Below are 22,933 nucleotides of genomic sequence, written 5' to 3' on the forward strand. Positions count from 1 at the left end.
GAGGTGAGCTATTACCATCCAGAGATATTAAAAGTAAAGGCACCACTTCTGGATGCCTCTGAGCCCCAAAGAGCTGGAGACTGGTAAAGAGTTTTGGGGAAGCATCATGGCATGCTCACCCTGTTGTTTTTAAGCATCTGTCCTTGCCCAGTGACAAAGACAAGACTCTGAGGTAGATGAGCTCCCTGTGTGACCCAGCAGGGCCAGCTGTGCATCCTCACCTCAGCTGGGAACTCTTGGGGGATGAACAGACACCAAAAGAACAACATGGCAAGAACCAAGAATCCCTAAATATGAGTTATGCCCCTTTCTGGATTTATTTTTTAAATGTAAATCTTGAGCAAGGCATTAATCTGTGATTTGGACATGAACCCAGCAGACAAAATTCTCAAATCCATCTTCCTCCTCCATTCCAGCATTTAGCAAATTGAGAAATGGAGCTGAACATAAAATTAGTAACTGGACCTTTTGCCCAAGGGATTTGGCCTGATACTTAGCAACTGCATTTGCTGTTTGGTATAAATTCTTACATGTCAGCTGGGACATGCAGCGGGTTGCACTAAAACCTGAGTTAGGGATCTTTTGAATGGTGGGTGGTGCCTGGCCTTCAAAATCCAAAACACATTTGGACTGAGTGTGTACAACAAGCCTCTTTCTGTGGTTTGCTAATATATTCTAGGCATTCTTGTGTGATACAGCATCGTTTCACACTCTTCAGAGTGCCAGGTTACTTTCTTTTTTTAAAAGTGACATTTTATAAGGAGATGTCATTAATCTGAGTCACTAGTTTATTTTTGCATGCTTGAGCTCTGGTTTGTGGTTAGGGAAATGGTGACAATCAGTCATAAATTTGACTTTGACTCTGTGTGAAGAGGACCATTAGAACAGGAATGAAGAAAAATCCCACCAACTGAAGGTAATGACAGCTTTCAGTGAGAACAGAACCCTTAGGGTACCTATATTTTAAAAAACAACCAATGACTTTGCATGCCTCAATTCTGGGCATGCAGATGCTCCTTAATATGCCTTGGTTTGCAAAAAGAGGGTGCCTAGTCATTTTTTAAAAATGAGTCAGAGCTCCAAAATAAGCACTCAAAGCCAGAGACTTCCAAAATCAATAACAAACATAAAAAGCAAAATAACAAACTGAATTTGATTCAGCAGCAGTAAAAAAAAAAAAAAAAAAAAAAAAAAAAAACCACAAAAAAGCCACCAAACCAAAAAATCATCCTCTGTTTTTGTGCTGTACAAAGGTAAGGAAAAAAAAAAAAAGATGTTTCAGTGCTTCATCTTTTCTTAATATAAAAGAAAAATAAGTTGTTTCCAGCTGACTCTGTACAGCTGAAGGAATGTTCTTGGCAGGAAAATGTTTGAAGAAATAGTTCATTTTAAGCAAATATTGTGGAATATTTATAAGAAACTAATTTTGTCTTCACAATCATGTATTTGCCCTGCAAGTCGACTCTCAGAGTCTGAGCACCCCAACAGGAGAGAGGAACAAGCAAATGTTCTTATCAGCAGCGCCGATTTGGGGTATTTGTGACCACGCAGGGACCCAGAGCCCGGGGGAAAGCCCCCGATTCCAGCTCTGTGTGTGTGTGCACTGCACAGACAGGCAGCAGGGCCTGTCTGGCACACGGAATGTTTGCTGGGAGGCTCTGAGCACACCCAGCATGTGCACACGATAGACCAGCGCTGTTTGTTTGCCGGTTACGAAAGTCCCCTGGAAAAAAAAAAAAAGGCATTAGACGGCCCATTCTGCTGTATTCTAAAAATACCAGGGGCTTTCAAAGTCATTTTTCTAAAGTAATATGGGAGGTAAGGATTAATTGAACCTAGTGGCTTAGGGTATCTGCATTTCTGCTCAAAATTAATGTGACAAATTAAGTTTTTATTTAGTTCTCCCTGGCTGAGAAAGGTGGCAATTATGTTAGAGTGTTTACAGCTAAAATATATGTTTAAATAATAAATATGTGTTTCAGAAACCATTTTAAACCTCCTTTTTTAACACAGTCAACTCCATTTCAAGCATATAAATATTTCAATTACAAAACTTGAATACATGTAAAATAAATTAAAAATATATTATTTACATTTCAAATTATTTATAACATGCTGCTTGACAGCAACAAATTCACTCTTAAAAGGAAATTGTTTGGGTTTTCTTGACTCTTAACTTTACTTCTGAATTAGGGTAGGAGTTATATTTTAAATATCCATGCAGCTCAGGTATTTATATGGATTTTGCTATAATAAAGTCTGAGTAATATAGGACCTTTACGATAATTACCTTCACAGCACCTCTCCAAAGAAGGTGACTAATCTTATTACTGTTTTAGAGAAAGGGAATTGAACTTTAAGTAGATTATACATGCCCAAGGTCCCATGCAAAGTCTGTAGCAAAATGATGCTTAATTTCAATATTAGACTTCATCCTCCAAACCACCTGCAATTATCACTGAAACTGAAGCTGGAAAAATCTACATGAAAATGCTCTGCAAGACTCTTTCTTTTTTCTTTAGTCTCTGTCTATCTGGTTTTGTTAGGGATTTTCTGAAGCCCAGTTAAAATTATGGGTTTTTTTGGATCCCTGAAACAACAGGATGAACTTTAAAATTTGACCAGAATTCAGTGACAAAATAACCTGGCCAAGTTTGCTCATAATTGGGCCTTCCTGGCAACTCAGGATGAGCCTGCTCCAGTTTTGTAATGGACTCAGATTCAGAGGTTTGACAGTTCCATTTTATACTCTATTAAAGTAAAACAAAAATATTCTTCTTGGGCACTGAAAATTCCTTAGACATTTTTAGAAATGGGAAGATAAATGAAAGAACTTATTTTGTACTTCATAGGTGGCTTGTATGTGTAATCTGAATTATTTATAAATCACTATTATTTAGGGATCACTCAGCTCATGCATTTCCGCACTCATTTACCATGTTTGTCTGCTTGTTTTAGAAAGAATGTTCTTTTCTCCTATATGATTTTTGACTGCTCTCATAGGTTATGAAAAGAGCTGCAGCCCATTGCAGCATTCCCAGACAACAGACTGGCTTTGGTCCGGACCCCCTCTAACATTATTAATTCCATGACAAGGCCTTGCAACCATCAGCAACAATGTTTTGACCAGCACTCAATCTCCTGAGATTAGAAATTGACAATTAATGGCTTCCACTAATAAATAGAATCAAGATTTATAATGAAAGATCCAATTCTGCAGCACCAGAATCGGAGCAGTTTCCTCCCAGCCCCTTCACCTTTCCCTGTGAAACGTCTGCAGCCGTAATGGCTTCAATACTAACACACAAAATGCTTACACTGGGCCCAGGGGGCACTTTCATGATCACATAAGGGCTTCAGAATAGGGCTCATTTACTATCTCTCCTTTTCTGGAATGCCCTTTCATCCACACTTGTCCTCAAGTGGAAAGATGAGAGAGAGAGAGAGAGAGAGAGAGAATAGTGAAGGACATTAGAGAATACTCTTCACATGGAAAAAACGCTGCCATATGTGCAATGGAATCAGTAGGGGGAATGTGCTGGATATAAATTAAGCTATGGTGTTGATTTAAGATTTACAGGATGGAAGGTAAAGCATCAGAAGATCCTCTCGCCATTGGGAAGTGTTGCAGAGATATTTCAGGGAGGCTGGAGTTTGTTTCAGTATTACAATAATGAAAATTACTATTTCTTACTAAACCTCAAAAATGCTTTTTGAAAGCCCTAAGTTCAAAATATAAACCTGTCCTTGGAGCTGTCTCCCTGTGCCAGTGGGGGAGCTCTGCCATGGCTTCTACAACCCTGGCCATGGCCATTGGGGTGATGCTGCCTGGGTTTTAACTTTCCACCGCTTTTTGGGGAATGTAGGCTCCTCGATTAGTTATGTGCTGGAAAAGACAGGATTTAAGGAACTGGGAGGAGTGACAAGACCAAAAAAAATGGATAAGAAACAAGGAAAGGGTTCCTGTGAAACTACAGGGGCCCCTGCTACGTATAAGATTCCACCGTGGATACAATGTGGTGCATTTGTTTGCTGCTATGAAAATAACATTTACACCAAGTATCCAGGCTTTAGGGATATGCTGTTCAGGGGTGCTGAATTCTGCAATCTCCACCTCATTGAGCTGCAGCTACCAGCAGCCAGCTTCCCTGGAAAGCAGGATCACCTAAACGTTTGTTTCCTGTGGGCCCTTAGCTACTGTAGTGCTAAACACAGAATTATTCACACAGGCCTTTATCCTCCCCTTTCCTCGGAATAAAACCCACTGAGCTAAACTCTCGGCCAGCACCAGAAGATGCAAATTCCCCTGGCTATAACGGGCTCCTGCCACAGGTAAATTTGAATAATTATTTTCATAAAACCGAGCGAGGCAAGGATTTGTGTGTCGACATTTGTTGCTGAATTAGCATGTGGCCCAGAGAAAGGACAGGCTGGCTACAAGGAGACAAAGCTGTGAGACATTAGCTATGAGACAACACCTACCTCACTCCAAACCAGCATGGTGCCGAATATGACCTGTAACCCATCAAAGAAATTGTCTCCTATGATGATGACAGTGGCACCTCCTGTAGTCCATCCTTCACTTGGACTGATGGCTTTGATACATGGTGTAGCTGCTTTTCAACACACATGAAAAAGAGAAGTATTCTGCTGTTAGAACTGGATTTTAATGATAGAAGACGTGAGAAAAATAAAATAAAAGGAGCTTTCATTTCCCCCCCCCCCCTTACTAACACAAAGATTTCAGCAATCATGTTCTTTATAGTACATATGCATGACCTCAAACTTTATCTTTGGAAGCATTTTCTTCCTTAATTAACTTCTGTTTGGTTTTATTATCTGCATTGAAAAAAAATTTAATCCTACATTAACAAAAAAATCACAGCATGATGGGCAGAGACCAATTGGAAATCAGGACACATCCCTTTTTTTAATTGTATATGAAATGCACAAGACCTAAGTTAATAAAACAATCTCCAGTAAGCTTGCTTTATTATCCATCAGAACCCAAACTCACCAAGGAAACTCCCATAAATATTATGGAAAATATTGGCAAAATAAAAAAGGGTGTAACCCTCAGCATTTCTCTAACTGTTCTGCAGTCAGATCCAGGTTGTTCAGTATTAAACCATCCTGCCCTGATTAATGGTTTGGCTACTACAAAAAAAAAAAAAATTGCATCTACAGGATAAACAAGATGTGTGTGCAACACATTTTTCCATATCCATGGAGTCTCAGAGCCACTTTCTTGGCATTGTATCTACTCAAAGCCTCTGAGAGGATGTTGAAAACTCAAGTGCTGCTCAAATCTTGGACTAAGAGCTTCTGGTTTAAGACTTTGTAAGCAGAAGCAACTCAAATATTGGTGGGCTGGGGCAATATAAACATTCACATATTGATTCTCCTCCTCTGCAGCACAAGGACACCTTGGAATTAACAGTGCAGAAGCAACAGAAATAACATTACTGTAAAAATAGGCAGAAAGCCCTGGGTAACTCTCTACTGTGGAGTCTCAAGGGTGGTCACACAGGTTGAGGGAAAGAAGCAACTTCACCCAAGATGCTGCCAACTTTTTCTTGCATGAGGTGAGAATACGGCCTTGGTAACATTAGATAGCACTTTAAGTAAAGCAGGTACCTCAACAATTTCATTACTCATGGAAAACAGGTTCAAGGAGCAGCATAACTCCACCAGCCAACCTCAGTGTTGGAATGAATGATTCTTTCCTGCAGATGTGAAGCCAGAGGGAAGAGGCTGCACTGCAAACTCAGGAACGGCTGCCACTGCCCAGTTTTAGGGTTTGTGGCATTTGGCTGTGAATTGCTTCTCGATGGAAAGGCTGATTGAGCTATTAATTTGATTTGTAACTTTGATTATTTGATGATGTACTCAGGGAAGAGCACTCAGGCACTTCCTCAGGTAAGGACTTACTAAGAAGATGGGGAAATTAAAGCCACTCTGTGTTAGCACCACCCAGGATAAAACCCTTGCCCTCATGAGTTACTCAGTGTGGCAGTGTAGTGAGCTACTTGATGAGGCACAGCCCCTGTCCTAAATTCTTCTAATTGTAAAGACAAGAAATTAATTCATTCACAGAAGCCTAATTCAAAATGCTCCAGACATAGAGTGCTAAAGAGACCCCATGCATCTTTATGATTCCTCAGTGAAGTTCTGGTTGGTTGGAGCTGATTGCAAGAGCCAGTGTGGGTGCTGGGAAGCTCCTTCCCGCCAGCCCCTGGGCAGGGTGGGTGGGTGGGGAGCTGGGAAGCAGGAGGGAGCTGGAAAGGGAGCAGTTGAGTCACCCTGAGCAGTGTTCCTGTGAGCACTGCCCCAGCCTCACACCACTGGTGGTGGCAGGCACAGATGGGGAGCAAACAGACCCCAGCCCTACCTACAAAAGGTTGCAAGTGTCAGGAACAAACTTTTCCACTACTTAAGCTGATGGGGATGCCAGCTCCAGGGAAAAACACAAACAGGCAGAAAAAAATCATTACCCTACTCCAAACTTGGCAGAGTACAGCCATTAACTTTTACATGAGCTAACAAAAGAAACATCCTGACATTACCGTCATGAAAACGTAGCGCGCACACAGAAGTAACTTCAATGTGTTTAATTTGGATTCAAATTACTTGCATAAAACTGTGCATAAAAACCACTGAGATGGCCAAAAGCAAATGCTTTCCCTTCAGCCAAGCTCACAGCAACAGATCTACAGTGAAAGCAGCTTTTCAAAATGCCCTTTCACAGAATCAAACTTTTTCATAAATAAAAATTAAAATCACTTCCAAATTACACCCTTTCCAGTATTCCCAGTTGATTGTGGACACATATCCCCCACAATAAAACCCAGAGATAATCAGTTTCCCATGTGTCAGAGAATAAGCTACTTTTCTTAAAGACAACAAGTAACATTTTTTTTTTTTGCCTAAATACCAGTGAATAAAAACTATTTGAGACCATAAGCCATTAACAGAAAACATATGCAGGCTTTGCTGAAAGGGTTGTCAAGCACTGGAAGAGGCTGCCCAGGGAATTCACCCTCCCTGGAGGTATTTAAAAGCCATGTAGATGTGGCACTTGGGGACATGGTTTAGTGGTGGGCTTGGCAGCGCTGGGTTTAGAGTTGGACTCAATCTTAGAGTTTTTTTCCAACATAAATGACTCCACAATTGAAAATTATAGATTCAAGTAATCTTTAAAATGAATGCAAGATACTCTTGTGCAGTTACAGGACCCCACAAAAAAGTTCTTGCTGTTTATGTTCAGATGTTCTTTGTGCTCCCTACGTTGCACTCAGAGGTTCAGGTTGCTGCCCTGTCTGTGCTGCCTCATGAATTTGATTCTAATATTTTATAAATGTCTTTGCTTCATATCAAACACGTGCCAAGTCCCATCCATGGGAGCCAGGGGGACTGAGGCAGACACTCAGGGCTCTGTGCTGAGCTGGGGCTGTGAGTTCTTCACTGGGACACTCTCACCTGCAAAGCCACCGTGACCAACAGCACATGGCATTTTATTGAAATATGTAGAAATTGTGCTGAATCAGTGCCTCATCAAACCTGCTGGCAATAGCCCAGGACATCTCCTCTGAGGATAAAAAGTCAGGACTTGGTGGTTTAATCACCAGGGCAGGATGGTGCCCTTTTCAGGCCCAGCCTGAGCTGAAGTGAGAGCACTGTGCATTCCAAAAGATTTCAGGGATTATTTTTCCCATGTCACAAAAACCAGAGGGACTCCCCAACTTTCCCCACACAGCCTCTCTTATTTTAAAGTGCAAGTGTCTGTAAAGGTTGGAAGGGCTGCAGGAGGTGCTGCCCAGCCAGGGAAGTGGCCCTGAAGGGCTGCATCCCAAGGAAGACGTGCTGAGGGAGGCATCCAGACTGCTACCTGTTTTTGAGGGCACAAACCATGTTTATACAATGACACATGTGCAATAACCAGTGTCATTCAGGACACTGCTCTGTCTAAAACTTTGCCCTTCCCAGGCCCTTTGCTTGGAGCACCAAGGAGGATGGAACTGGGTCCTGTTTGCAGCATCACCACAGGTAACACTGGGAGGGGGCAAGGCAGTGACCTCAGCTCTATTTATGCCCCTGGTACAAATGTCTGGCCAGCTCAGGCCCTCAGCTCTTCATACTTCTGCTCTTAATCACTTGGCAACTTTCAAAGCACTGTCTGGAAGGTGTTTACTTCTGTGCAACCCTAGGAAAACAGAGCTAGGCAGAATAATCTTTTCACTGGAGGCCTTGATTTTTCTACATTTTGTTTTGGTCAGAAGACAAACCAAAATATAGAACTTTTTTTTTTTTTTTTTTCCCCAGAATGCCAAGTTCCAGAATCTCTACCTGGAAGTAACTATAACACTTTTCAGTGCCTCCAAGAAAAACAAAATGTTTTGTTTCAAAATATTATCACTTCTCATTCTTCACTTCTGTAACCCCAAAGCATCATTTCTGAAACCGTGTTTTTAAAACAAATAGGAAAAAAGGTTACATAAAATTTACCTTTTTCTGTAGAAAAAGTGTTTTTAGTCAAAGCCTGAAGTTTCACTAATAACAAAATACAGTGAAGGACTTTACACCAATCCTAATCAAGGCAGTGAAGTGTACATGGTTGATAACATGAACAGACTTTAAGTCCAGGGAAGAATTATAATTAAAAAAAAAAATTGCTCATTCCTACACATATGAACTTTTCTCTTGTTATTACTGAATGAACAGCTGGAAGCCAACTACAATAACCAAAGAGTTTGGTGGCCCAGCTATCAGCCAGGATACCAAACATCCCCCTCCAGCTGCAGCAAGACCCTGCAGCTCCTTGCTGAAGGTGATGTGGCCACGTCCTCCACCTGCTGAAAGGGCTGTGAGCCTCAGTGAGCTGCTCTCCTTCTTTGCACAATACCAGGGCAAGTCAGAGCCCACCTGTGACACGTCCCTCCGTGCTGCTCCCGCGGGCCAGGCTCACAGATAGAGGTGGCAGAGGCAGGCTCTGCAATCCCAAACTTATTGAGGCCATTGGGACTCACAGAATCACAGAATAATGAGGTTGGAAGAGACCTCTAAGTCCAACCTATGCCCTAACACCTCAACTAGACTATAGCACCAAGTGCCATGTCCAGTCTTTTTTAAAACACATCCAGAGATGGTGATTCTACCACCTCCCTGGGAAGACAATTCCAGTACTTTATTATTCTTTCAGTGAATTTTTTTCCTAATATCCAACCCATACCTTCCCTGACGTAGCTTGAGACTGTGTCCTCTTGTTCTGTCAGTAACTCCTGCCACTGGCTTCAAAGCTAAGGGCTCTATCAATAAATGTTAAGGATTTATGAGCAAAAACCTTAATTGCTCCAAGGAAAACAACGTTCTTATGAAATCTTCATTTTTCTCAAAGTACACATTGTTAAAATCTTATCCTCCCATACAAAGGATGGCAGGTACCCACTCCAGCACACGGGAAGCTAAAAAAGGAAAAGTTTTTTTGTTGTGTGCTGCATGTGCTGGTGTGTTCCTGTGTTCCCACACTTCCCAGCTACTGATATACAGGGATTTTTCTTCCCTCAAACTGTGACAATAAAATGATTACCCCGCCACAGTTTAGCATAATGGTTCAGAAACGCTCGTGGCATATTGCAGAGTTAAAGTGGAAATTATTAGGTAGCTCTTCTTTGTTATAATAATGATCACTCCACAAATAAAAGCTCTTCTCCCAAAGGTACTGCAAGGCACAAAATGCTAATTCTGAAGATTATGTGTGCGCTTTTATTAAATATTACTCTGCCCTGTCTGTTTGAGGGCTTCACTGCTCTGATTGTTTTATGAGTGCCATGTTAATGTCAGCCCCATCTTGCTAGCAGCAGGCACACATTTTAGCTTTTGTATGAGAGTTGATCAAAGGCCACGTGCTGAGGGAATTGCTGAGAAAACACGGACAAGCGATAAAAATCTAACAGATTAATTGGTTTAAATTTCATTTCAGGGCGTTGAACTTTGGCTCAGGACACAAGTACTACACTACCAGTCAGGGCCTAATTACCACATTTCCAATTTGCCTCTGAACAATGCTTGGCAGGGAGGATAATAACAGTACTAATAACAATAGCAATAATAATAATAATAGTAATAATAATAAGAATAGCAACAACTAAACAACAGCAACATCTCCTCTTAGCTTCTTGTACACATTTAACAACTAACTTTGTGTGCGGGCAATTGCAGGAGGAAATTCCTCTCCCCCACTCCACCACCCACCTGCCTTCTGAGCATTTCTACCTGCCTCAAACAGCACCTGATGACAGCAGAAATAACAGACACCCTCAGGAGCATCTGAATTTACAGAATCAATAATCTACCAACTCCAGCCCCTCACAAACACACACACACTGGACGTTTCATAGTCTTAATTAGGGACCTGCATTTCTAAACAGAGATAGCTTTTTATCCTCCAACAGAAATGATCTGTTCCACTGATAGAAAACAGAGGCCGGAGGGAAAAAAACATATTTACCACAAAGTTTATGGGTGGCCTTGGAATAAGGGTTAATTGAGCTTAGAGGTAAATGTTCACTGAGGTGAATTAGTGGGATGCACAGCTATCAGCAGGGCTCTGGGACTGCTCCTATTTAGCTTCTGAAATGTATTTGCTCTGTGATTAATATCCAGTTTGTGCTGGTGACTGTAAGAATGACCTTGCCTGCAGTTTTTATCATGAAGTGTGGTTTCATCCTCTATTATTCCATAGATGAGGCTCTGACAACAGTTGCTGCATCACAACAGGAGTTTAAATGATAGGACACATGCTTTTATTTTTCTTCTCTTTAAGAGTATTGTGACACGCAAGGAGAGTTGCATAAATGCAGTTAAAACTGGGAATTAAGAGGAACAGGGAATTTATGTCTCATGTTAGAGGAAGTACTGAAAATATCTGGAATTTAATTTAATTTTCCTTTTTTTTCCTTGGGTAAAACCTAATTCCAGGCTAAATAAATAAATGAGCCACAGATTAACCCACAGTTTATGGGTCTGATCCTGCAACCCGTTAAATGCTTTCACCAAACTACTGACTTTTCAGAATATCAACACAAATCAGTTTTAAGCACTCAAAACCATAACTTATGGAAATTGTGATTCAACAAACCACTCAAGTAAGTGCTTGAAAACCCTGCTGAAGAAGTTGCAGGATAAGAAACTCGATTTTTTAAGACAGTTGGGCCCTGTGAAAAGCTCCCAAGAGCTGGGCAGTGGATACAGAACTGGGGCTCCCATCTCACAACAGCTTTGGGACATGTGTGGAGCCCCCTGTGCAGGGCAGGGCTCATCCAACCTCACACAAGGACCAGCAGCAGCACAACCAACACAGCAGTGCCAACACCTTGGCCTCAGGACTCAGCACTAATTCTGGGACTTTTTTCCAATTTAAAAGAATAGACCAAATATTTTTGAGGGGTTGAGCTGGGCTGTTCTGTTGAGTGGGGAGGGGGATTGTTTGGGTTTTGGGTGGTTTTATTTTCCCCTAAATAATATCCTCATTCATGAGAAGTGGGAATTGTCAGGCTGCTCACTCTCTGAGCATGCTGAAAGGGTGAACCTTAAAAATTCTGTCTGCCCAGGCAGTGGTGCCATTCCAGCCTGGTTTGTGGGGCATTGCTGGGGCTGGCATCCAGTACAGGCAGCTGAAAGTAACTGAAGTTTACGAAATCAGCCTGGATGGGGAAAAGTCCTCAGGACCAGCCCAAAGGACACTTCGGGGAAAGGGAATGTGGCAAAGCTTTCATGTATTTTATTGGAGCATTAAATCTTCACTTAATCTTAAGCTAAACAATGTGTTTGCTGCTTATCTGGGTGAAGTGATGATCTTCCTCCCTTCCTTTTGCGTCTCGAGCCGGCTCTGCGTCCCATTCTCTGCTGACAATGAGCAGCTGCTGTGCAGGAAGCAGGGCAGCAGAGGTTTCCCCCTGGAGCAGATAACTCCTGCAGCTTTGTGCGACACAGGCACGAGGATGTGATGCCCTGCTCCCCCCTTCCCAGCTCCTCGATATTTTGGGGGTTTTAGCATATGCAAGCCTTAAAGATTACAGCAACCCTGCCAAAAATGGCAACCTCCTCCCGGTCCTTCATGACATCTGCACTGGGTGAAATCACTGAACCAAAAATACACGCGCCGTGCAATCCCTCCAGGTTGGGGGAAGGGAAGGGAAGGAAGGTTGCATTTGTTTCTGTTTGCCAGTAGTGAAATTAAAGGTCTTGGCTGTGATTTTCTGCTGAACATTTTGGATGCACGGTTCCCATTAATGGGAAATGAAAATGTAAATTACCTGGGATAATATCCCACCTACAATCAATACTTAAGCCAGTGTTTCTCTTTTATCCTTGCTGATGCCTCAGCTAGCAAAGTTACATTTCATGGAGTCCTCTGTGTTTCTCTTTCCTTAATGATTTCCAAAGCTCTCAGTTGTTGATCAGTGCCTGAAAAATGACTGCATGGAAAAAGGAGGCAATCCAGAATAATGAGAGACCTGTTACAAAAAAAATCCGCACTGTATTTTACTTACAACATTTCCATAAAATAATAATTTAGTTATCTCTGTATGATTGCAAGAAATGTATTTTCATTCATTCTCTTAAACCCTTTCACATCACAGAGGAAGTTCTGGGAGTTTCTTTGCTTATTTGAGTTATTTCTTTGTTTTACTATAGGAGCTACCTCCTGCTTTCCAAAAATTAATAAAACAGTCAGAGTCCTTTCTATCTCCCTGCAAGTCAGTAAAACTTGACCTCCAAAGAAAGGTCTGTCATGTTTGTTTGGCAAATAATAAATTCCCAAAGAAAAATGTGAAGAAAACCCACTTAAAATTATGTTCAATTAAATATATAGGTTCAACCTAAACATTAATATATATTTTTTTATATATGAACAATACATGTATTACTCTTCTTGAGAAATATATCTGCACTCTCTCTAAGTATATCTATTTCAAGAACTCTAACAACTTTATTGTCTTTTTTTTTTTTTGATGTGCTACTCTGATTTTTTTATTCACAGGAGACTTTGGGCTGGCTTTAAGCTCTAATTTTTTCATTCATTATTTTTGCCTCTGAATTGCAAGGTTTTTATTTTGAGTCGGCCATGAAGAAACTGCTGCAGGTGGCTTTGGCCAAACATTGCTAAACTAGTTCCAGCCCCTCAGCTTCAGCACTCCCTGTGCTCTTGAGCAGCTCAGGTGCTCAGGGATGCACAGACTGGGTCAGGAGGAAAACCAGACATCCGAGAATATTGCACAGGGCCTTTCAAATCTTGGCAGCACCTCCAGCTTCACAACTGGGGATGGGTTTGCACAGACCTCAACACCAAAGCAGTGACTGCTCTGCTCCCCCAGGATGCACAAATATATTTTTACCCCCAAGAAAGATAAATGCTTTACCATGAGCCCGCAGATTATTGCACCTCTATTCCTTCAGCCCTTCCTCCACCCCATGGTGTCACTTGCAGAGGAACACTAAGAGTGTGTGAAAGCCAAAGGCAATAAACACCATGTGGGGGACTGAGGTGTGACACATGGATGGGATTGTTGTATCTGAGTATGGGCTCCAAAATTTTGTTAATAAAACAGGGGGGAAAAATCGTGTCTGCCTTTCCCATTGCAATTTCAATGGCATTCCAGAATTAGTTTCCCTTATGAAGTTATGGAGCCCAGCTAAGTCACTATGACTATTTTAAAAACAATAGCCATGTCCAGAAAGGAGACTGCATTTGTTTAAGTGCACTGAAGTTTAAAAATAGTTGTACTGATGCAATTTCTGGGTGAGGATGGAGGCAACCTTGCGAATGGAAGCCCAAAATGTGTACTATAAATCAGGCCTGAAAGTTTGTCAAAACAAACATCTCTGCATAGTTTGCATACTCCAAAACATACTTAATTTAACTGACTGGTCCTTCATGATCCAACAAAGAATTCTATATTTGCTAAATGTTAACCCTGTGCTTTACTGCTTTGCTAAACCCCAACCTGACAGAAGGGCAGGTGGGTACAATTTCCAAATTCCTAGTTTGTTTTACCACCAGCCCTGCTCCTGTTTCCTCATTTTCATTTTCCATCAGTACCTTAAGAAAACAGTAACTTCCTCATAGTAAATCTCCCTAGAGTCAGAACACAGGACCATACAAAATCCTGCAAGGTGCAACAGGCTCAGCATCCAGAGCACAACAGGGCTGAGCCTTGATGCTCCAACACCCACTGGTACATTATGGCCACACTGGCAAGGTTCAGTTAGTGATATACAGAAACAATTCTATATGAAACAGAGTGCAATCTAAATCTAATTTCCCACTGCCAAACTAAATGCTAGTATTAATTACATTTTTATGACATCTTTCACTATCACAAAGAAAAAAACAGAACCCCACATCCTTCAAATCAAGACCCCCTCCTGCTACATTACACAGCACAACAATCAGAAATTCACCTGAGATGGATCCTACAGGAAACAAAGAATTTATTTTCCTGATAAAAACAAGATCCAACTAATATTAATTTTTAGCTGGGATCTCTTTGTTCAACGGAACTGAGAAAGTCTGCCCACAACAGAGAGCTCACAGTAATTGTCTTTCAGAAACAAGAACAACCCGTGCAGAAACACAAAGCAGTTCTGCCAGGGACAGGGAGTGCCTGCAATCCAGTTTCTTCAAGGGAAATTCAAGTACCCTAAGAGTTCTTATTCCTCATCTGATTTCTCTCACAAATCACAGGCTCTCTAATGCAATTTTCTGGAGTCTGAGAATCATAAAGTCAAATATGAACAAGTCTAGTGGAAAATCTGTGACGCTAATCTTGGCCTACGTTGTACTTTTAACAGGCACTGAATTTGTGCACCGGATTATCCAGATGGCCATACAGGAATCATCCTGATAGGATTAAACCTTTGTGCTGAACTCTGCTCCATCTGTTCTGGGAGGTTTGCCTATCGCTATCAGAATATGAATGCTCAGCCTAGGTCCAGCACCACGACTGAAAGCACCCATTTACCACACACACACACACATGTGTACATGTGCACACACAGCTCCCCAAGTGCTTCATTAGTAATGTGAGATGAAGCTACCCCAAAGTTTACCACTAAAGAAACATACTGGTTTTATTACTTGTTTGAAGAACAAAGTGTGCTGTATCTAAATTCAAACAAAAGAGCGTTTTTGTTGTTGTTCTGGGACTTGTTCAATTCATTAAACCATAATACTGCCATAAATTTATAGATGAAGGCATGACTAAACATAAAGCAGCAAGGCTCTTCATCTTTGAAATCTATTAGTGTATGAGGATGTATGACACTGTCGCACTTTGAAGATGTCATGGTTAAACATTTCAGATTAAAAAACAGCCAGCAACAAAACACATGTGTGCACACAGCACTGGTAGCTGCTCTTTGCAGCTCCATCTAGCCACAGCCCAGGAACAAAAAAGTAATATTCAGTCCCAGTAAAAGCAAAGCTTATTCCCATTAATGTTTCTTTCTGCTTTTATTATCTATTAATGACAGTCTCCTGCATTCATTGTTGCAGCCTGCCAGATGCAGCAGAGATCCATATTCATTGTGTGCAAAAATTGTGCTCGGGCTGTCTCTGACAGGTTACGTAGAGCTGCCAATGGAGGGACCAAGGCCCGATGCATGGCCTTGGTTTTTCAGGTCCTGGGCCAAGGGGAAAGGTAGGGGATCTGGCTCTTCTGCAGGAAAAGCATCCCAGTGATCAGAGGGTTTAGCTAAATTTCTGTTCTGGCCAGAAATACTTGGAAAACTAATGAGTATCTGGGATGGGAAGGGTGGATACACAAATTAATTAATATTATTGCTATATTATTGTTAAATAATTAATAATAATAGTAATAATAATATTTTTATTATTGTTATTCGATTCAGCAATGCAATATAATCCTCAGCCCCTGTTTGTGATGGCAGTGGGACAGAGATGGAGGCAACATAACCTGCCCTGCATTTCAAGCAGCAGCCGTGACTGCGTTGCACAGACTGAGACCCCCTTGTCTCTGCTGTGCTGTGTCTCTCAGACTGTTCCTTCCTCTGTTCTTTGTGCTGCTCCGAGTGCAGGGTCAGGCACCCCCTCCCAGCCATTTAGGCTTTATTTGCAAAAACATAAGCATAAAATTATATTTATAGTTCATAGTATCTGTCCAGCAATGACACCACATAAAACCAGCACGCTGAAAATCTGAGTGAATACTTTGGACTCAAGCCTACAAATGCTTAGAGAAGTTGTTCTTTCAATGTCTCTGATAAAGTCATGCTAGGTTTTTATTTATTTATTTAGGCTGCATTCAGACCACCTACCTCAGGCATTGCAGCCTGTCAAACGTCAGACTCCAGCCCTGGCTGGGTGAGTCAGCCTGCCTAAATTAGGCTCCTCTTTCCACTATACAATAAGCAGAAATGGGAAGACACCTCTACAAGCCTGGAGACCCAGGGAGTTCCGTGCTGGCTCAGGAAAGTACCAAGGGATCTCGGCAAGACGATAGCATAGGTAGGGAGCAGCCAGAAGCAACCTCATAAAAAAAAATTTGGCAGCTGATATTGAGCAGGCACCTGACTCTGGGCTTTCCTGCAGGCACCTCTGCTGAGGCTCAGGGCTGAAGGAGGAGGCAGCACTCACTGTCACCTTCAGGGTCGCAATCTCAGGAAAAGAGTAATTTTCCCCAAAGGGCCCCTAATCACAGTAGCTTTACCTTTCAGTGTCTCAGAGAGTCAAACACAGTCAGAAATATTTCTTTCACCTCCTCTTCTTCTCCTCAAAGAGCCCAGGGAGTTGAGCAATGCTCTCACCTGAACGTCCTGCAGGAAAGTGCTGTGACCTCAAACCCCAACCCATGAACTAATGCTGTGGCTGGAAAGATGAGCACTGCTGTGGTCAGGCAGAATTTGCTCCAAGTGCTGGCCTTCCCTCTGGGCATGGATCAGGTAACACCAAACCTATGAATTCCATATGCAAGCCTGGGTTTTCAGGGAGCAGCAACACGAGCTGTCTGTTCAGCCTCCAGCAGCAGGGAAAGATCCAGCACTCCACTGCCATTTCACAACTCAGGAGGGACTTCTGTGGGAAAAGCACTTTGCTTTTTCATGGGATAGATACTGAACCTCTGAGAAAGCTGCTACAAAACCATAATGACATGGTATTAACCAAACATAATTAATTCTGAACTTCCTTAGGCTCCCAGTGCTAACAGGCACTTCAAGGGTAGTACAGCAGGTTCCTGAAGCACCCAGGACCAGATTTTTGGAAGCATCCACCAATCCAATGATTCCAGTAAGCAACTAATGGAATTCTCAAAGTACCTCACAGACAGATAGAAATTCTGTAGCCAGACTTTTAAGAATCCCATTAAACACCTACCTACAGCTTTAGGCATCTTGGTGCTTTACAAGTTTGGCTTTAGGTCCAAGAATTCCCCCCAGAAAATTCCTTTGGGATACCTATACTCTTGGACGGCCACTTGTCTCACAAAAAATGGATCGGAAGTTTAGAAAATCCTAAATATCTACATCATGAGGGGCAGTATCTCTTTAAGCATTTCACCGTGGCCATTGTACCTTAACTTACACATCTAAATGTTTGAATTACTTTTGAGAAATAACCTTAAGCTTCTAAATTTCAGACAAGTTTTTCATGAAACTTTATTCTTGATCTTTTTAATAAACTTCCTAAGCTCATTCGCTTTGCTCAGTGAGGTCATAAACCAGCACTGCTTATATTACAGTCACTTTCACGCTAAGGATTTGTTTTGTCACAAAGAGAACTATAAATTCATGGAATGAAGGTGGAAAGCAGAAAGGACTAATTGTGACACACAAAGCTTTCTGGTTATGCTCAGCAAACAGTCTGGGCTAAGATTTTAAAAACCACTTTATGAAGTTGTACTACTGGCTTTAATGAAAGCACACTTTTTTGCAATGCCATACGCTCCCAAAAATCTTGTACTCTGGATTTGGGCCAAACACAAAGCCTTTCTTCATTCCAATATTAATTATTAGCCGGTTATTTTTATTCTTTGCTACTAAACATTAAAACTTTCAAATAGCAAATCAGATTAGAATAACAGCTCCAAACATCCCACCCTGGTGGGCTCCATTTTCTGCATCAGTGTCCTGGTTTATGCTATTAACTCATTTCCTTGCATGTGGAGGAGACTTGTCAAATATTCATTTTTCTGGGGAAACACTTGGCACACAGAGACTTGAATGCTCACTCCAATCCTCTCTCAGTTCAGTGACAAGATGAGTTCATTATTTGTGAAGTTTTCTAAACTGAATATTCTAAATGACAGTTTTGTGGAAAATTTTCACCTAACCAAACCTTTAATCCTGAGATTGCTATTACTGAGTTGATTCACAGCTTTGGACATAAGTTTCCTGGGAGCAATGACCTTTTATAACCACTGATTGCTTTGGGGTATTTAAATACTGGGGTGCTCAACATGTAACATTTGGAAGTGTCCAGATACCTGCAAACTGCTGTGAACACCATTCTTTGAAAATCATGACATTTTATAACATCCAGATGAATTCTCAAAAAATCACTAATTCTTGGCCTTCAACTTCCAAACCACAATTCACAAAATTATTTTCCTTCAAAATTTTCCCAATCCAGCAGGAGAATGGAGTGAAAAAATGTATCTTTTCCCACCATAACACCAATACATCATTTCCTATAAAGAAAAACCTAAATTAGAGGAATTTGTTCAGAAATAATATTAATCATACTACAATAACACGATGTTTTGTCATTTCCTGGTGTGTCCATTTTGGAAGGTTGGAAAAACAACTCCTGGCAAAACCTCACTGCCACAGTGGAGTGTCTCTCAAACATTTCTCCAGTTCGAAGTCATTCTTCTCCCTATGATGCCATTATATTTGTGACATGGTGGCCAGCCAAGTAAATTAAAATGTAACAAACACTCATCATCTATGAATATTCATTTCCTATTTGAGTGCTGCTGCATGTTCCCCTGTTCTGGTACCTGTGATGTTTCTGCCAAACAGGGGAGTTAAGCTTTTTTTACTTGCATGACTGTATTTCAGTTCCTCTAAGGTCTGGAGAGAAATCTCAAACCTTCAGCAAATGGTTGGTCGAGCTCTCCAAATAAGAGCCAACACTTCTGGTAGTTGGAGAATTTCCATCTGAACTTTCTTCCATTATGGGTCTGCTGTAACAAAACAGTTTTTTCTGTGCAAATCTGTATCAAAATTCAATGGCAGTTTTCCCTATGTTTTCTTCTTTTTGCAATTTTGGGAGCACGGTTCTGAAAGCTCCTCAGGGAAATTCACAAAATTCTCTCTATCTTCATCCAGGTACTATTTTTCCACTAATTCATGACATCCTCACAACAATAGAGGGTAACGACACATCACAGCTTGACATCCCTTAGATATTGGTGGGGAAGGGCTCTTTGGGGGCATTTTATGTATTTATTTATTTATTTGAAAAACATAAAGGGCAGCTGCTCATGGGTAGAAACTGACATGGCTTTATAAAATCGAGGTGTTTCCCATTCCCAATTTTCCTTTCTCAGTTAAACATGACCCTAAATCTCTGATAAGTGACTGTCAAGGGAAAATCCTTTCTAACTGTGGTAATTGGAGTATTCAAATTTGCCTTTTCAGAAGATATTTCTATGGACATTATGTAACAGTAATCCTTTCATTAATGACTAGAATACCTCAAATGGTATCTAAGTCTTCTGTAGAAGTGTTAGCACAAATATGTTACACAATAATGTTTAAAAACCAAAAAAAAACCCACAAACTCTAACCTCCAACTTCACGCAATAGCTACACTCTTATGGCAGAACTGAAATTCTGGAATCTCCTCGCCTAAACTAGCCATTAAAAATCAATTTTCATTGTTTAAATCTTGTTTTCATTTAGCGTCAGACTAAAAATAAATTTTGAAAGATCAGAATTACTGCAGCCAGATATTCCAAGCTTTTGAGTACCTCTCCATAATGGATGATTTATGACCCAGACAAACAGAAACAAAAGATTTTCTGCTTTTCGCTTGGCGTGACTGGCTGTGCGAAGGGCAGCTCCACCTACCCACCCACCCAGTTCTTGTGCAATTCTCAGTAATATCCAAGGAGGAATAAGGGATCTGGGGCTGCAAACAGCAACTGCTCTGGTGAAGATTAAAAAAAAAAAAGACATCAGCAAAATTCAGTGGGGCACAATTTAGTTAACTCAGTTTTGGTTGCCTAAATTGGAGCTGTACAAATCCTAGCTCTGCCATGTTTTCCTGATCTGATGTAAATCCAACATTTCACACCTGAAAAGACCATTTTGATCGCCCAGCCTGACATCCTGCATAGCACCCATCAGAGAACCACATCCTCAACCATGTGAGGAATGACTCAAACCTTAACCTCTCCCTGAGCTGCCATACATTTTTTGGGAAAATACCAAGTCCTTACTCAACATTTACAACAGAGAACTTGCCACAGTACTGGAAGCTTACTTCACTGCCTCCCAGAGTTAAAATCTGGTTAAGATCATCATGAGCCTTAATCTATCAATTCTCTCAAGTAAAGCATCTTAACTCTCTGGCCATGTTTTGTCTCTTCAGAGGGACAGATGCCCCAACTCCACCCAAGTTCACATTCTGAACTAATCCAGCCCTGGTGTTTTCACTTGTATTAGAAGTTCCATCTGATTATGAGAAAAACTTTGTTTTGAGGGTAACAGACCACCGGACCAGGCTGCCCAGAGAGGTTGTGGAGTCTCCTTCCCTGGAAATGTTAAAAACCTGACTGGATGGGATCCTGTGCAACCTGCTCCAGGCAAACCTGTATTGGCAGGGGGTTGGACTGGATGATCTCTGGAGGTCCCTTCCAGCCCCAACCATTCTCTCATTTTGTGAAACAGAATAAGTCCATGGAGCAGCGAAAAGGTTAATATTATACACTCAGTGAGGTCAAGCTCCAAGAACACATAACAAGCCATTATGTTAAAAATTGCCTGAATTTATGAGTCACTGCATTTATGAAGGAACCGATATGAAAAAGACAACTTGGCAAAAATAAAGAAAATTATTTCCAGCTTGAAGTTTTGCAATCCTTCAGTATATCAAGGCTCACTTACTGTTATTACTATCCATGTTGTGCAATGTTCTGAAAGTCACATTTTTTTTTCCCCTGTGTATGCATAGAGATGTCCAACAACCCAAGGTATTCTTCCCTCATAGAAAATAAATTAGAAAGCAGACATAACTCAGAATAACATACAAGATCCCCTCAAGTAGAGTGGTAGAATCCTAATATTTTTTTTTCAATATTTTCCTTCTAAATAATAAATCAAGTCCACTGCATTTTTCTATACGGAATGATATGATGCAGAAAAAGCGTGTGTTTATATTTTTCAAATAATCACAAAAACATTCTTAAGCTCAGCACTAAACTATAACAGGTGCTTCCACCCATGGATGAAACAAGTCAAACTTTCATGTTTCTTTGTTTAAACCAGGCCAGTTTTTTAATGCAGTAGTCCCTAGCTTTGATGAACAGCATGAACCTATACCAACTAAAAGCAAAATGTATCAAGTTTTGAAGATTAATCCGTGTAAACATGTTAAAATTTTTGCTTCACTCAGTATTCTTGGAGTGACAATTTCATCAACAGAGAAAGGCACCACCAAGGAATTGAGAGATAAAATGGTTAAAATGGAGCTGATCTGGTCATCCTCTTCACAACTCTACACACTGCCCAAAATTTAGTGGTTAGAGTTGTGCCAGAGCCACTTAGGGCACAAGAAGAAGGTCACTAAGCCAGATTTCTGCGCATCTTTCGGGAATCACCCACCATGTGCAACTAAATTCATGGTATTCAATGTCTGTCCTCAACAATTCTGTTACAGGCAGACTAGAAATGAGACCTAAGGGCAGTCAGTGTCAAAGCTTTATTTTAAATATTATCCTCTCAAAATCCTTTATAAGGTGAGGGAGATTTTTCCTTTTTTTTAATAATCCAAACAGAAAATACCTGATTCACTAAGGCATAGCCTAGCAATCATTTTTGCTTTCAAATCTGAGGATTCAGTGGAAAATCTCTGGTTGTGCAGTAACTGTGAGCTCTTAAATGGCCCAGGATGGGCAGGATTGGCAAGAAAAACTCTTTAAATGCCCCACTGCTGACAAGAGGATCTACCTGTCATGTGCAGCTGAAGCACAGCCACTACTGCTTTTTATTTCTTGTAGGAGGTTTTGCACCTGCAGACAAATGGTTGGAGTCACTCATTGCTGTCATGAGCTAAAACAACATTGTACAAGCTTGGCTGTCTCAGGCACCACAATAAAGTGATCAAATAACCCAGCCTTGCACTATCCTTTCCAGTTTAAGGCAATCAGCAATAATGGTTTTGATATATAATGACTTATTTTAGATATAAATACACAGAGATTTATGCATATTTCATATTAAAATAACAGCAGGATTTTGCTTTGGAAATCATGGTTATCTCCACTTCCACCTGCAAACTCTGATATCACATCTAATAATTTGTGGCTATTTCTACCCTGTATCTTTCATCTGCTGATGCTGTTGAGCTGACTCAGAACCAAATCATCAGCAAACCTCACTATCACCTAATTCTTCAGTGCTCTCCCATGGAGGAGGAAGGAAAACAAAAAAGAAATAAAACTGTCCCTTTAAAAACCCAAGCATTTAAGCTGCTTGTCAGTCGTCTTCCTGACAGGGCCACTTGAATGTATTCAGGAATATTTGCATAAATGCTCGCAGTGAGTTCACCCTGGCAGCTAGTGCTAATGGTACATAAAGTAATTTAGTCACTTCTCTTAGGCATCCTGTCAGGGTGATAAGCACCCCCTCTTTGCCTTGTTGCATATTAGATCATTAGATAATAAAGTGTTAGAGCATGCAAACTGAC

At 41.0% G+C, this 22,933-nt stretch overlaps 1 protein-coding gene across 4 annotated transcripts in view; it reads right to left on the reverse strand.

Moving 5' to 3' along the window:
* EBF1 (EBF transcription factor 1) overlaps positions 1–22,933 on the reverse strand; it is a 266,020-nt gene that overhangs the window by 61,687 nt on the left and 181,400 nt on the right. For 3 of the 4 annotated variants that reach the window (XM_053991340.1, XM_053991337.1, XM_053991339.1), the window contains exon 9: positions 4,483–4,613. In XM_053991340.1, coding sequence (XP_053847315.1) covers positions 4,483–4,613 — 131 coding nt within the window. Of the gene's footprint in view, positions 1–4,482; positions 4,617–22,933 lie in introns of all 4 variants that reach the window. The other variant, XM_053991338.1, reaches the window with a different exon arrangement.

The sequence above is a fragment of the Vidua macroura genome, chromosome 15 (genome assembly GCF_024509145.1).
Source record: "Vidua macroura isolate BioBank_ID:100142 chromosome 15, ASM2450914v1, whole genome shotgun sequence".
NCBI classification, from domain to species: domain Eukaryota; kingdom Metazoa; phylum Chordata; class Aves; order Passeriformes; family Viduidae; genus Vidua; species Vidua macroura.